The 12,683-nt window shown below is 57.4% G+C and overlaps 1 protein-coding gene across 4 annotated transcripts in view; it reads left to right on the top strand.

The window, feature by feature from the left end:
• Window positions 1-11,624, top strand: part of BLM (BLM RecQ like helicase) — a 111,159-nt gene extending 99,535 nt beyond the window's left edge. For 3 of the 4 annotated variants that reach the window (XM_051834324.3, XM_089310740.1, XM_008275317.5), the window contains 5 exons: window positions 2,637-2,836; window positions 3,238-3,430; window positions 6,554-6,676; window positions 8,428-8,629; window positions 11,338-11,624. In XM_051834324.3, the coding sequence (XP_051690284.2) occupies window positions 2,637-2,836; window positions 3,238-3,430; window positions 6,554-6,676; window positions 8,428-8,629; window positions 11,338-11,497 (878 nt within the window). In that variant the 3' untranslated portion in view covers window positions 11,498-11,624. The remainder of the gene's footprint in view (window positions 1-2,636; window positions 2,837-3,237; window positions 3,431-6,553; window positions 6,677-8,427; window positions 8,630-11,337) is intronic. The other variant, XR_011381053.2, reaches the window with a different exon arrangement.
• Window positions 11,625-12,683: the final 1,059 nt, after the last annotated feature.

Raw genomic sequence — 12,683 nt, 5'->3', positions numbered from 1 at the left:
GAGGGAACGTGAGTGAGGGCTTTCGGGAAAGGTGCACGGCCCCTAGGAGACTAGACGGGAGAGCTGGTGGTTTTGTGATGGCGTCTGTTCCAGGGTGGAGAATTCTCGCCTCGCCCGTGACAGGCTCAGCCCTGCTGCTGTTCCTGGGGGGATCCTGACAGCCGAGTTCTTCAGGGAGGCCCTGCTTTTCAGCAGATAGAAGATTTCATGAACTCAAATGCCTTCTGCTCAAAATCATTTTCACAGTAGCATATCCCGGACCCCTTCGGGGACAGTCCTGAAGGCTTGGAAAGAATGAAAAAGGAACTAACAATAGGCAGGCACCAGATTAACATCAGCAACCTGGAGACACAAAGGCCAGGAAAGTGAGCATTGTGATGGCGCAGTGAGCGCCGGGACTAACCGTGGGCCCCGTGATCACCACCCGGCGGCCGGGCAGAAGGTGTAGATCCCAGCCAGTCAGCAGACAGCTAAGAAAATGTTTATCCATAGCAGTGAAAAAGCAGGTGTTACTCCCCGACAGAAATAGGAGACGGGCACTCAGAGATCCCAGGCAGATTGCACAGGAGGCCCAAGATGAAGCGCAAAGCCAGGGAGTCCACAGGTAGCCCTGACCGCGGACCGCACTTGACCGGATCAGGGCAGAGAGTAAAATGTTCATCTCAGTGACGTAACCACAAAGCGCAGTAAATAAAAGGAGTATGGGGGAAGCTTGGGGTGCTGTGAGAATGTCTAACAGATGGGTACAGAGTGCTCTGACGTGCTGTCATAGGTACAGTGCGGTCAGGACACCACTTGGGATGCCCACGTCCCATACTGAGTGCTGCTTCAAGGCCTGGCCACGCCCACTCCAGCTTCCTGCTGAGTGTGCTTGGGGGGCAGCGGGTAACTCAAGTACATGAGCCCTTGCTGCCCATGTGGGAGACTCGGACGTAGTTCCTGCCTCCTGGCCCAACCCTGGCTGCTGTGGGCATTTGGGAGTGAATAAGTGGATAGAAGATTCTCTCTTTCTCTCCCTCCCCCCCTCCCTCTCTCACTTCTTTCTCCCCGCCAACTCCCCGTCCCCTGCCTTTCAAGTAGATGAGAATAAATAAGTAAACATTAAAAGAAAAGGTTGTCTGTTTCATCCCTCTTTCTCAGTTTGCCTTAGTGGCTGGGTCGATGGGTGGCACCCAGCCCACCTGGACCAGAACAGCCATCTCGGTTCTCTGATGGTCAGAGATACTAATCACTTGCAGAAAGAAAAACCTGAATAATTCAGCATATGGCCAGAAGCCATCCGAGGTTCGCATTAATGAATTATTTGGAACTCTATTTTCATATGGAGTTCAAGCTTTACAAAATAACCATCAGGTCTGAGGGGCTTCCCCACCACAAGGCTTTCCAAGTAGGTTGTTGTCATCTAAGCAGTGAGGGTGGTGAGGACAGCGACGCAGCAGCCTGGGTGGGGAACCAAGGCCCCCGCCCGCCCGCACTGCTGTCTCCTCTCCTGGAGCGTCTCCTGGGGTCCTGTTGTGTTTTGGAATTTGCCTGGCCTTCAGTGGAGGTGACAAAAAGTATACACTAAAGTACTTGAATTGTAACTCAGTAGCAGTTCTAATAACCAGAACCAGAGAGAGTGTTGTCAGCAATTTTTTGTAAGTAGATCACTATCGCACCTATAATAGGTAATCACACACAGCACAGCGATACAGCCTATTATAAACTCTTTGATTTCTTTGCTGTGTTATAATTGTATACACTGCTGTGAGCACTGGTTCAAGACCTGGCTGCTCTACTTCTGATCGAGCTCCCTGCTAATGTGCCTGGGAAAGCAGCAGAAGATGGATCAAGTGCTTGGGCCCCTGTGACCATGTGGGAGACCCAGAAGAAGCTCCTGGCTTCTGACTGGCTCAGCTCTGGCTTTTTCAGCCATTTGAAGAGCGAACCAACAGATGATATCTCACTCTCCTCTCTCTCTCTCTCTCTCTCTCTAATGTTGCCTTTCAAATAAAATAAATTTTTAAAAAGGAAAAAGAAAATAATTGTATATGCTATAAATATAACATTATTTAATGAGTCAATTTAATAATGCTGCAGTCTTTGATCAGTGTATATTATAAGATGAGGAGGGGCTGGCACTGTGGTGCAGCAGGTTAAGCCACGGCTTGGGACACCCACATCCCATGTTGGAGGGCCAGTTCTCTGCCTCTGGTCTGGCTCCCTGCTAATGCACCTGGGAGGCGACATGCCTTCCATGTAGGAGACCCAGATGGAGTTCCTTGCTCCTGATTCAGGCCAACCCAGATGCTGCAGCCTCTGCGGAGTGAACCAGCAGGTGGAAGATTTCTGTCTGTCTGTCTTCCCACCAGCAGTTACCCCCCTTCCCTCTTTCTCTGTCATTCCGCCCTCCAGATAGATAAATAGATCAAATAAATATGAAGAAAAAAGAAAGATGAGGAGGAGCCTGTGAGAGTTCCACTCGATGTCCTCATTTTACAGAACTAAGTAGTTTCTGGTTGTGCTGTGACTTTCCCTGGGGAACAGATAATCTAATTCTGTTTGTCCAGATGCATCCGAATGACGTCTCAGCCTCCTGCACGCGGCCGATGCTGCGCCTGCCCTTACTCATCCAGCTTTCTGTACCCTCTCCTTAGGGAGTAAGAGCGCAAAGATACAGTCAGGCATATTTGGAAAGGGTTCTGCTTACTCCCGACACAACGCCGAAAGACTTTTTAAAAAGCTGATACTTGACAAAATCTTGGATGAAGAACTGTATATCAACGCCAACGACCAAGCAATCGCCTATGTGATGCCTGGAAATAAAGCCCAAACTCTATTAAGTGGGCATCTAAAGGTATGGTATATTAAATGTTTATTATCTCACAGCGAATCGGCCAAAATGTATTACTGCACGGTGCAATGTCTTTTCCAAAGCCTAGAGATCCTGAACCTCTACATACTGTCCTGTTTGAACACATTCCGTTCTTAACTTGGAAAGAGATTTTAAAATTGAGCCCACATAATGCACACCCGTCAGAATGAGCAGGTGATCAGATCACTCCGTCCTCGTGTGCTGGTTAGGGCAGCGGTCACCCGGAGGCTGTCCTGGGCGCGGCAGGTGCCCGCGTGGCCGCGATCCCCACCTCCCTGGTAGGACAGGAGCAGGGAAGAACGTGTGCCCATAGTCCTAAAGGAAAGGCCCCGGGTGGCTCGGGTGTGCACGTACCCACTCCCGTGACTTCCTCTCCCTCTAAGGTAGACTTCATGGAGACAGAAAATTCCAGCAGTGTGAAGAAACAGAAGGCTTTAGTGGCAAAAGTCTCTCAGAGGGAAGAGGTGGTGAAGAAGTGTCTGGGGGAACTCACGGAAGTCTGCAAGTCGCTGGGGAAAGTGTTCGGCGTCCACTACTTCAACATTTTCAGCACTGCCACCCTCAGGAGGCTTGCAGGTAGGCGCCGACGCGTCCCCGTCACGTGGCCAGCCTTCACCTTGCCAGGGGACTTTGTTTTTTAAGTGACAAATACATCTCAGTCTGTGTCTCTGGGTTACAGACTCAGAGAAACCTTCTACACTCGTTCTTGAGAGAAAGTGTAGTTTTGGGGGGTCAGCGTCGTGGCATAGTGGGTTAAGCCATCTCCTGCGACGCTGGCATCCCCTCTGGGTGCCGGTTTGAGTCCTGGCTGATCCACTTCAGATCCAGCTCCTTGCTAATGCACCTGGGAAAGCAGCAGAGGATGGCCCAAGTGCTGGGTCCCTGCACCTGTGTGGGAGACCAGGAAGAAGCTGCTGGCTCCCAGCTTCAGTGTGACCCAGCCCTGGCCATTGCAGCCATTTGGGGAGTGAACCAGCAGATGGAAAATCGATCTCTCCATCTGTAACTTTGCCTTTCAAATAAATAAGAACAAATCTTTTTTAAAAACTGTAGTTCTTTAAGATAGGTAGATGATAGATAGATGTTTGACATATAATACACAGGGCTGGTGAGTTAAGCTGCCTCCTGTGACACTGGTATCCCCCTTGAGCGCCAGTTCAAGTCCTGGCTGCATCACTTTGGTCCAGCTCCCTGCTAATACACCTGTGAAAGAGGGGAAGATGGCCCAGCTGCTGGGGCCCCTGCACCCACATGGGAGACCCAGTGGAGGTCTGGGCTCCTGGCTTTGGCCTGGCCCAGCCCTGGCCCTTGCAGCCATTTGGGGAGTGAACCAGTGAATGGAAGATCTCTAACTCTGCCTTTCAAATAAGTAAATAAGTCTTTAAATTATATAAAGTAATAAGATATCTGTATGAAATACTTCATTGTTGAGAGATCTGTGGTGTAGTTTTAACTTAATACTTGCCCCTAAAGTTGGATGTTAGCCTATGGATAACTGAAATCTCTGAAAGCGGAGGCCACTTGGCCGTTGATGCGATCCCCTGCCTGCCTCCCCGCGTGTCCTGTGCGTGTCTGCGATGCAGGCCAGGGCCCTGTCGGGGAGCTTGTGTTTATGCCCTGAGCCCCGACCGAGACCACTGCTGTGTCCAGGGAGCAGCCGCTCGCTCGTCTGGGTTCTCTACACAACTCCGGTCACACAGCCCAGACTCTTGCTAGTAAAGGCCTGGAAAGTGAGTCACTCACGTGGTTCACTGGCCAGTGAGCAGCCCGCTCTGCTTCCTTCCTGTGCTTTCGTAATCATCGCCTTCTGTCCGGTGCCTCCCACTCCTGCCACCACCAGCCACCGCCGTGTTTCCTCCAGGCCCCAGCCACTGCCACTCGATGAACTCTTAAGGGAAACAGAATCCTGCTAATTAAACTCCGACTGTTTTTATTGGAAGAATCATTTTGGACTTAGGCATATAGGCCTAGGTTTTATATGAAAAATGCATTGAGTCAAAGTCATTGGTTTAGGTGTGCGTATGAACTCCTGTTCAAAGCCCGACTCTCCCGAGTTGCCTTTGGACTCGCTTTTCCCTGTCTTTGCTTTCCCTGTGTCGTCATGGACGTTTTCCTGAGTCACACGGCGTCTTCAGCCTCCTCCAGCATTTGCTGAGTTCCCCATGATGTGTTCACGTCGTGGGATTTGGGGACACAACTGCAAGTGTTCATGTCGCGTGCAGTTGGGGTCCAGGCTCAGCATCTGGGTCACTGGGTGGGACTGGAAAGGGTTACAGAAGCTGACCCTGGGCTCACTAACAAAAACAGCACCTGCTTCTTGTCTGCAGGTTGTGCAGCGCCCAGTCTGGCTTCCCAGAAACCCTGGGCTGGTGGCTTAGTAACGGCCGTCTCAGAGCTTTGCTGCGGTCACTGTCACTGTCTTGATGCCAGCGGCTAATGTAGCCTTCTGAGTGCAGCGGCCCTGTAGGTCTGGTCACAGCCAGCACGCAGTCCCCACATCACAGGCAGTAATGGCTCAGAGCAGCTGCCATTTGGCCATCAGGGATTGGAAGACTCCTCTCGGCTTCTCTGAGAGGCTCACGTGGAAAAGCGTGCGTCCGGCAGTTGATGGAACGCGGTGTTTTCCTCCAGGGCTGTTAGTGTGATTCCTCGCTGGTGTCTCCTCACCCCCAGACGCGAGCATTGAACATCTTACTCCCTTCTAAGACCACAGCAGCGCTCCGGGTGCAGCACAGATCCCACCAAGGCTGTCACTAGCCCTCCAGAAGCCTCTGCTTTGTCCACAGCAGGGCTGTGAAAGTCGTTCATTAGAAAGGATGTGAGATGCGCCCCTTGCTCACGTCAGTACATAAGGACTGTACCTCCTCTCTCCCACCGCCATTGCACCAGCCGGCAGAGCTGCTGCACGTCTACCCACGATGCCCTGTTCACTCCTCCTCGTTGACTCTGTAGCCGAGGCCCCCACTTCCCGCTCTTCCCTCCCCACGCAGCAGCCAGAGTGACCGTGGTCAGCCCCAGGCCTGTTGTGCCGTGTCTCTGCAGGGGGCACCTGGCTGCCTGCTTGTTGTAAGGGGAGACAAGTGTGGGCCAGGGCAGGGACAGTTCGGTGATGCCTCCTCGGGCAGGCTGTGCGGGGAGGAAGCCAGAGCTGGCAGGGAAATGTGGGTGTTCTCGTGTAGAGGGTGCACACCCTTGCAGCCAGAGGCGTCTGGTAGCAGGGAACGCGGACAAGGACGGGGTCTGCTTGGGCTGCACTTCCCAGAGCTGCCCTCTAGGCCCGCCGCCGCCTCCACACTGCCAACTTTGCCTCCCACGCCCAACGCTCTGCGGGCAGTTGGCTCTCACCAGATGTGCCGGAGGGTTGAATGCACAGGAACTTAAATTCCCAATTTTGGGGCCAGCTCCATGGCGTAGTAGGCTAAGCCTCTGCCTGCAGCACCAGCTTCCATATGGGCACTGGTTCGAGTCCTGGCTGTTCCACTTCTGATCCAGCTCCCTGCTAACGCACTTGGGAAAGCAGTGGAAGATGGCCCAGGTGCCTGGGCCCCTGAACGCAACATGGGAGACTCGGGTGAAGCGGCCATTTGGGGAGTGAACCAGCAGATGGGAGACCTTTCTCTCTGTCTCGCCCCTTCTGTGTCTGTAACTCTACCTCTCAAATAAATAAGTAAAAATTCCCAATTTTATGCCTTTGCACAGAATCTTTATCTTCCGATCCTGAGGTTTTACTTCAAATTGATGGCGTGACCGAAGACAAGTTGGAAAAATATGGCGCAGAAGTGATCCCAATATTGCAGAAGTACTCCGAGTGGACGCTGCCAGGTTCGGTGTCCCGGCGCGCGCGCACGTGTGTGCGTGTGTGTGTGTGTGTGCGTGTGTGTGTGTGTGTGTGTGTGTGTGTTGAGAGGTGCGCCTCCCTGCATTAGAGCCCGGTGGTTTCTGAATGGAGTCCCTGTGGCCTGCACCTCGTCAGCCCCCGGCCTGCAGCAGGCCCAAAGGGGTGCAAATTCCTGAGTTGCTCACGGCACCCGAGCGGGGCCTGTGGGCCAGAGGTTGCTGGTTCTGGTGAGGCAGGTGCCTGTGTCGTCAGGAACCCAGCACCCGTCCCAGGCCTGCCACGCTCCCCCTGCAGCCCTTGGCAGCCCCAGTGCCTTCCGTCCTTTTCTGAGAAAGGAACACGTCATCTGCTGTGCTGTCCAAAGATAAAGCTTACGAGCGCAGTGGAAGCATTTTGGGGAAATGAGTGTGCAGTGGGAGAGGGCTGCTATTATCAGTGTCACCGAGGCCTCCCCGGGGGTGGCACTGGCCGCCCAGCCATGGAAGGCACCGACCAAGGGAACTGAGAGCCAAGAGCGGTTTGGTGCGGAGATACTGGGCGCGCAGGGCCCTGCTGCCAGCTGACATGTTGCCCTGCGATGCGCGCAGCGGAGGAGCCACGTTCTAGAATGCACTGGGGTAGGGGTGTCTCGGGGATGAGGAGGAGCAAGTGTGTGTTTCAGCCTCTCCTTTATTGTGCATTAACAAGGTGCTGCTGCTTGGTAATTACCCCACTAAGAGCCCTGCTGTGGCCTAGTGGCTGAGATGCCCACGTCCCACATCAGAGGGCCTGGGTGCCGTTCCCGGCTTCCTACCAGTGCAGGTTCCGGGAGGCAACAGAGGTGGCTCAGGCAATTGGGTTCTGCTATCCCGGTGGGAGTTCCCGCCCCCAGCTTCAGCCAGGCCCAGCCCCAGCCATTAGGGACATTTGGGGAGTGGCCCAGTAGGCAGGAGCACTCTCCCTTTGTGTCTGTCCTGCCCTCTGTTTCTCTTTGTGTCTCTCTGTCTCTCAAAAAAGAAAAGAAAAAAAGAGAAAAAAAAAAAGCCTTGCTCTGAATACATTTGTCTGCATCAGGCCGACCCGAGCCGCGGCCGCTGCTTGGCGGAAGCCACCCGGCATGAGCTCGGCTGGTTTGGTGTCATTTAATCCTCACAGTAGCCACCTTCCAGGTGAGGGGAGCGGGGCTTTTTCATTGTCTGAGTTACACAGGTGGGCTGGCATGGCTCTGCAGACCCCCACAGACACCGTGGACTGCTGAAATGTCACTCCCTGCAGGCAGTAGGCGGGCGTAGGGCAAACCTGACCTGCCTGGAAGCAGGGAAATGGAGAGGGGCCACTGTGTGCCCTCGAGGGAGGGTTCGTGCTCTGTGATGCCAATAGCTATGAAAACTGGCTTTGCAAACAGGTGCTGTCTCCCCTGTTGCACGGAGCCGTGGAGACACAGTTCACGTTTCCCTCGCCTGTTCACAATGCTAACGCAGGCTGCCCGACCCTGATCTACCCAGCCGCTAATAGGCCCCAGCAACAGTGCGAGCCGGCCCTGGGGTCTCGCTTCTCCAAATCGGTGAATTGGGACTTCCTCTCATGGCAGACAAATGACCTTGAGCACTCGGGGCCTCTGTGACCCTTTTAGTCCCTACTGACTTGTGGGCTCCCATGGTGGAAAGACCTGGGCATCAGCGGGGCCCCCGGGCTGTGTGGGTGTTCACGGAGCCCCCCGGGGTCTCCCGTAAACCTGTGCTCTGTCCACCTGCAGCCGAGGACGCCTCCCCGCGGCCGAGCCCGCCCAGCCGCAGAGACTCGGGCCGCAGCGCCCCCGAGGCACCGGAGGAGGACGCACCCGTGTCTTCCCGCTACTTTGCAAACACGGCCAGGAACGAGAGGAGGAAGCGCAAGCTGCCAGCCCCACAGAGGGCCAAGAGGAGAAGGACCAGTCACGGCGGCTGCCCGGCCAAGGGGTAGGTTCTGTGCAGCACAGGGGCAGAGGACAAAGGGCCACAGAGCCGCTCTGGCTCGCTTTGAAGCGGTTATTAGAATAAGCCGCTGTGAAACATTGCCTCTCCCGTTAATGGAGTGATGACTAAGGCTTGGTGTGAAACAAAAGCGTTGCTTCAGATGTTGAAAACACGAGTGTCTACTGCTAACTGAGTTTACTGTGACTCAAGTTTTCTCGGTTGTAAACTCGTCTCCAGTGCTGACCCTACCTTAGACATGTTTTTGTTTGTTTTGAGTAATGGCCCTACTTATAAGTTTTTCCCTCCTAATATAAATCATCCGTGGCTGAACAACGAACAAAGGGTTCAGTGTCCTTGCGGCTTCTGGGACTGTCAGCACTTGCCACCCCACTTCTGCAGCTGCCGTGGGGTGTGAGCACCCCGAGGCCCGGCGCACCCCTGCCCCCGGCAGTGCGGCCTCCCGCCTCAACAGGGCCAGCCGGGCCTCCTGTCGCACCCTGCAGGCCCCTGGGCCGGCACACGGCTGCTCCGGGCAGACCTTCCCTTGCCTCCAGCGGCGCCCCTGTCCCGTCTGCTGCCTGCGCACGCGCACGCTGCGTGCAGGTGCCCGGGCGGGCGGGTGGGCGCACGGCCCCGGCGCGCTCACGGGATTGGGACAGCCAGCCCCGGACACCTCTGCAGGCGCTGTGTTTGCTGCTGCTTTCCCTCCTGGGTAATAAACACCAACAGTTGAGTGAGAGAGGAGAGAGGAAGGCCAGTGTGACCACACTGCCGCGTTCCCAGTCCGTCAGCGGACATGTTGTATGTGCTAATCCCCCGCAGCGTTCAGAGCTGAAAGTCTTGGTAAATGTTAGTTTAATTCTGTGGTTTCCAGTGCGCAAGCGGCCGGCAGATCTCGGTGAGGCCTTTTATTTCCTCCGTTTATTCCTGCGCTCTGGGGAATGCTCGTCGCGCCGTGGCTCGCACGAGCAGGCCGCCTTCGAAGACATCTGGCCACCTCCCCTGGGGCTCTGGCGCAGGAAGCAGAGGCCTGGGCCGGGGAGGGCTGCTCAGGCGGCGCTGCCCACGGCGCGAGGACCCCACAACGCAGGCCGTGATGGCTCCGCCGTGAGTGGAGCGCCTGGCCACGTCACCTAGACCCTGGCCTGCGGGCTCGTGGTCCAAAAGCCAGGCGACTTTGCCGTTAGCCCGCGTGATTAGCCTGAGACCAGTAGGTTGCCTCATTAACCTCCCAGCTCTGCGAGGTCTCCCAGCCCCCAGCCTGCCTGTCGGGTCGGAGTTCCTGCCGCCCGCGGAGGTGCGCATCTCCCTGACCCACCACAGCCAGATGCGTCTCGGCCCGGTGGGTGCCGTGGAGGCGGCTGCTGGCAGCTCGGCTCTGTAAATCAACATAAACAGCGGGCTCTCTCGGGGCCTCGCTTCTCAGCAGGAAGTCGGCACAGGGAGCCTCGAAGCCGCTTCTCTGGTAGACCTGGGAGACTGCTGCCGAGCGAGTTTTAGATGTCAGAAACCCTCTCCACCCAGCCCCGAGACCCCAGCCCCCGAACCCAGAGCTGGGAGGCCGGCCACGTGGCGCCCTGGTGCGCGGAGTGGACGCAGCCTGGCGTGAGGCTGGGTGTGGGAGGGGCAAGGGAGGTCTGGCTGAGGCTGCCCGCCCCAGGTCCCTGTAAACACGCCGGCCCTCTGGGCCTTGTTTGCTCTTTGTCTGACTGGGGGAAGAAGGCTGCTGTCTTAGGTCAGCAAGGGAAGGGGGTGCTGGAAGGCTCCGTCCCAGGCTGTTCCCTGCGCGTGAGGGCAGCCAGTGGGAGGGGAGAGCTGGCGGGCCGCAGAGCCGCGTGTAGGCGCAGGAGCTGTGGGGAGGACGTGGCCCCGCCAGAGGCAGCCAGGCCGGGGAGGCGGGCCGTGGCCGTCCCCGGGGAGCCACAGCTGCAGCCCGAGGCTGGCCAGGAAGGGGCTCGGCTCTGCTCCTGCTGGCCGCCCAGCGGCTGCAGCGGCCAGGTCAGGAGCGGGAGCCCAGCTCTGTCCTGGCCGCACTCGCCGGCTCGCTGGCCACTGTGTGCAGCAGGGACGCCGGCGTGCCTGACAGAGGGCTCGCCGCCTCTATTTGGAGGCTGTCTGCAGTGAGGGGCTCCCGGCCCATGGGCAGTGGGAGGTGCTGGGTGCAGACTGCGTCCTGTGGCTTGGTCACAGCCCCGGGAGGAAGAGACAGCGCTCGACATTTTCGGGTGAAGGGCAGCTGCCTGGGGCCCCGGGGCTGGGCAGGGAACGCAGACTGGCGGGGTGTGTAGCTTAAGGGAAAGAAGGCGTTCGCTTTAGCTCTTAAAAAAAAAAAAAAAAGTAGTTATTTATTTGAAAGGCAGAGCTACAGAGAGGAAGAGTGAGAGAGAGAGGGGTCTTCCATCCACTGGTTCACTCCCGAAATGGCTGCCAACAGCCAGAGCTGTGCCGCTCTGAAGCCAGGAGCCAGGAGCTTCCTCCAGGTCGCCCACCCCGGTACAGGGCCCCAAGGACTTGGGCCAGTTTCCACTGCTTTCCCAGGCCATAGCAGAGAGCTGGGTCTCTCGGAACTGGGTCTCAAACTGGCGCCCCTTAGGGATGCCAGCACTGCAGGCTGAGGCTTTACCCACTCCGCCACCGCGCTGGCCCCTTGCTTTAGCGGTTACTTTGGATTTAAATTTTAATTTTCTTTCTTTTCTTTCGTCACATTCTAGGGGGTCCACCGCCCGCAGGAAGCCGCCCTCGAAAACCAAGCCGTCCTGCGCAGCCCCGCGCGGCTCCCCTGCACCCACGGGGCCCGGGAAGCTGGGGCTGCTGGCCCCGCCCAAGCCCGTGAACCGGCCCTTCCTGCGGCCCTCGTTCGCCGTCTGCTAGCACCCAGCTCGGCTCCCCACAGACGACGCCTGGCGGCACCGTCTCTAAATTCTACTCGCATCGTGCCTGTGTAGACGAATGCTTGGGTGGTCTTCTTTTTAAAATAAACGTTCTCTTTTTAACAGCATGTTTGGCCTTTGCATGCCAGGGTGCCCGAGAGAGGCAGCTCCGGGCCAGGAGACCCAGCCGGGGGCACTGGGCAGCCACGGTGCCCTGCAAAGGCAGGACAGGGCGTTAGAGAGCGCCAGAAACCATGAGGGGGAGTCGGGGCCACGGGCGGGGCAGGCGCCCCAAGTGTGTGACAAACGAGGTGCCCCCAGCAGGTGCTCGGGGCCACGGGCGCTTGTGCCGGGCACCTCCACGCCACACTGGAGGGCCGGAGCTCCACGGACACCCTGGGGTCCCTCACCATGAGGAAGCGGCCATCAGTTTCCGCCCCTTGACCTCTGGCATAAGGTCTGGGTCACAGGCCTCCAAGAGGGGTTGGCTGGGAGCCGTGGGGCCGCCCGCTCAGCTGTGGGGACAGCACTGTTAGCAGCGGGGGCCCAGCCTTGGGTCGGGGCAGACTCCAGGCGGAGCCGGCGGCCGGACAGGACCCTCCTGAAAACCCAGCCTGTTTCCTGAGAGGCGCCGGTCATCGTCCAGCACACGCTCGGCCCCCGGGCCCGCCCGGCACCTCTCACAGCCCCATGCCAGTCACAGCCGCTCCCGCCACTCCAGCAGGGGCCCGGGGCCCGGGGGCCTTTGCCTCCCAAAGTCAGGCCTCACACGCAGCTCCTGGAGACGCGAGGTTGGAACAGGCACAGAGATGCCGGCTGCCCCCCCGCCTCGGCCTCTCCAGGCACCCTGGGGACACAGCTGCGGCCACGCAGAGCAGCCCCAGGAGGACAGAGGCAGGCCAGCAAAGATGAGTGGGGACAGCAGCGCTGCTCCAGGCTGGGCCCCACGCGAGCACGGGCCTCACCCCACTTCGGGAGGCCCCGGGTCCGGCCCTGCCCACACTGCAGAGCTGACACGCAGGTCCCTGCTCAGAGGACAGAAACTCCCAGAATATCCACTCCGTCAGGCCTTCCTACAGCCCTGGGAGGCAGGCACAGGATGGTGCCCTTTTTAGTGCAAAAGCCCTAACTCAGAGAGGTTATGTAACTTCCCCAGATGCACAGCGAGGAGGTGAGAGGAGGTGACG

This window comes from Oryctolagus cuniculus, chromosome 12 (genome assembly GCF_051225735.1).
Source record: "Oryctolagus cuniculus isolate XC-2025 breed Fujian yellow rabbit chromosome 12, ASM5122573v1, whole genome shotgun sequence".
Lineage (NCBI taxonomy): Eukaryota > Metazoa > Chordata > Mammalia > Lagomorpha > Leporidae > Oryctolagus > Oryctolagus cuniculus.
Note: the sequence above shows the minus strand (reverse complement) of the source record. Positions and strands in the feature narration are given on the sequence as shown.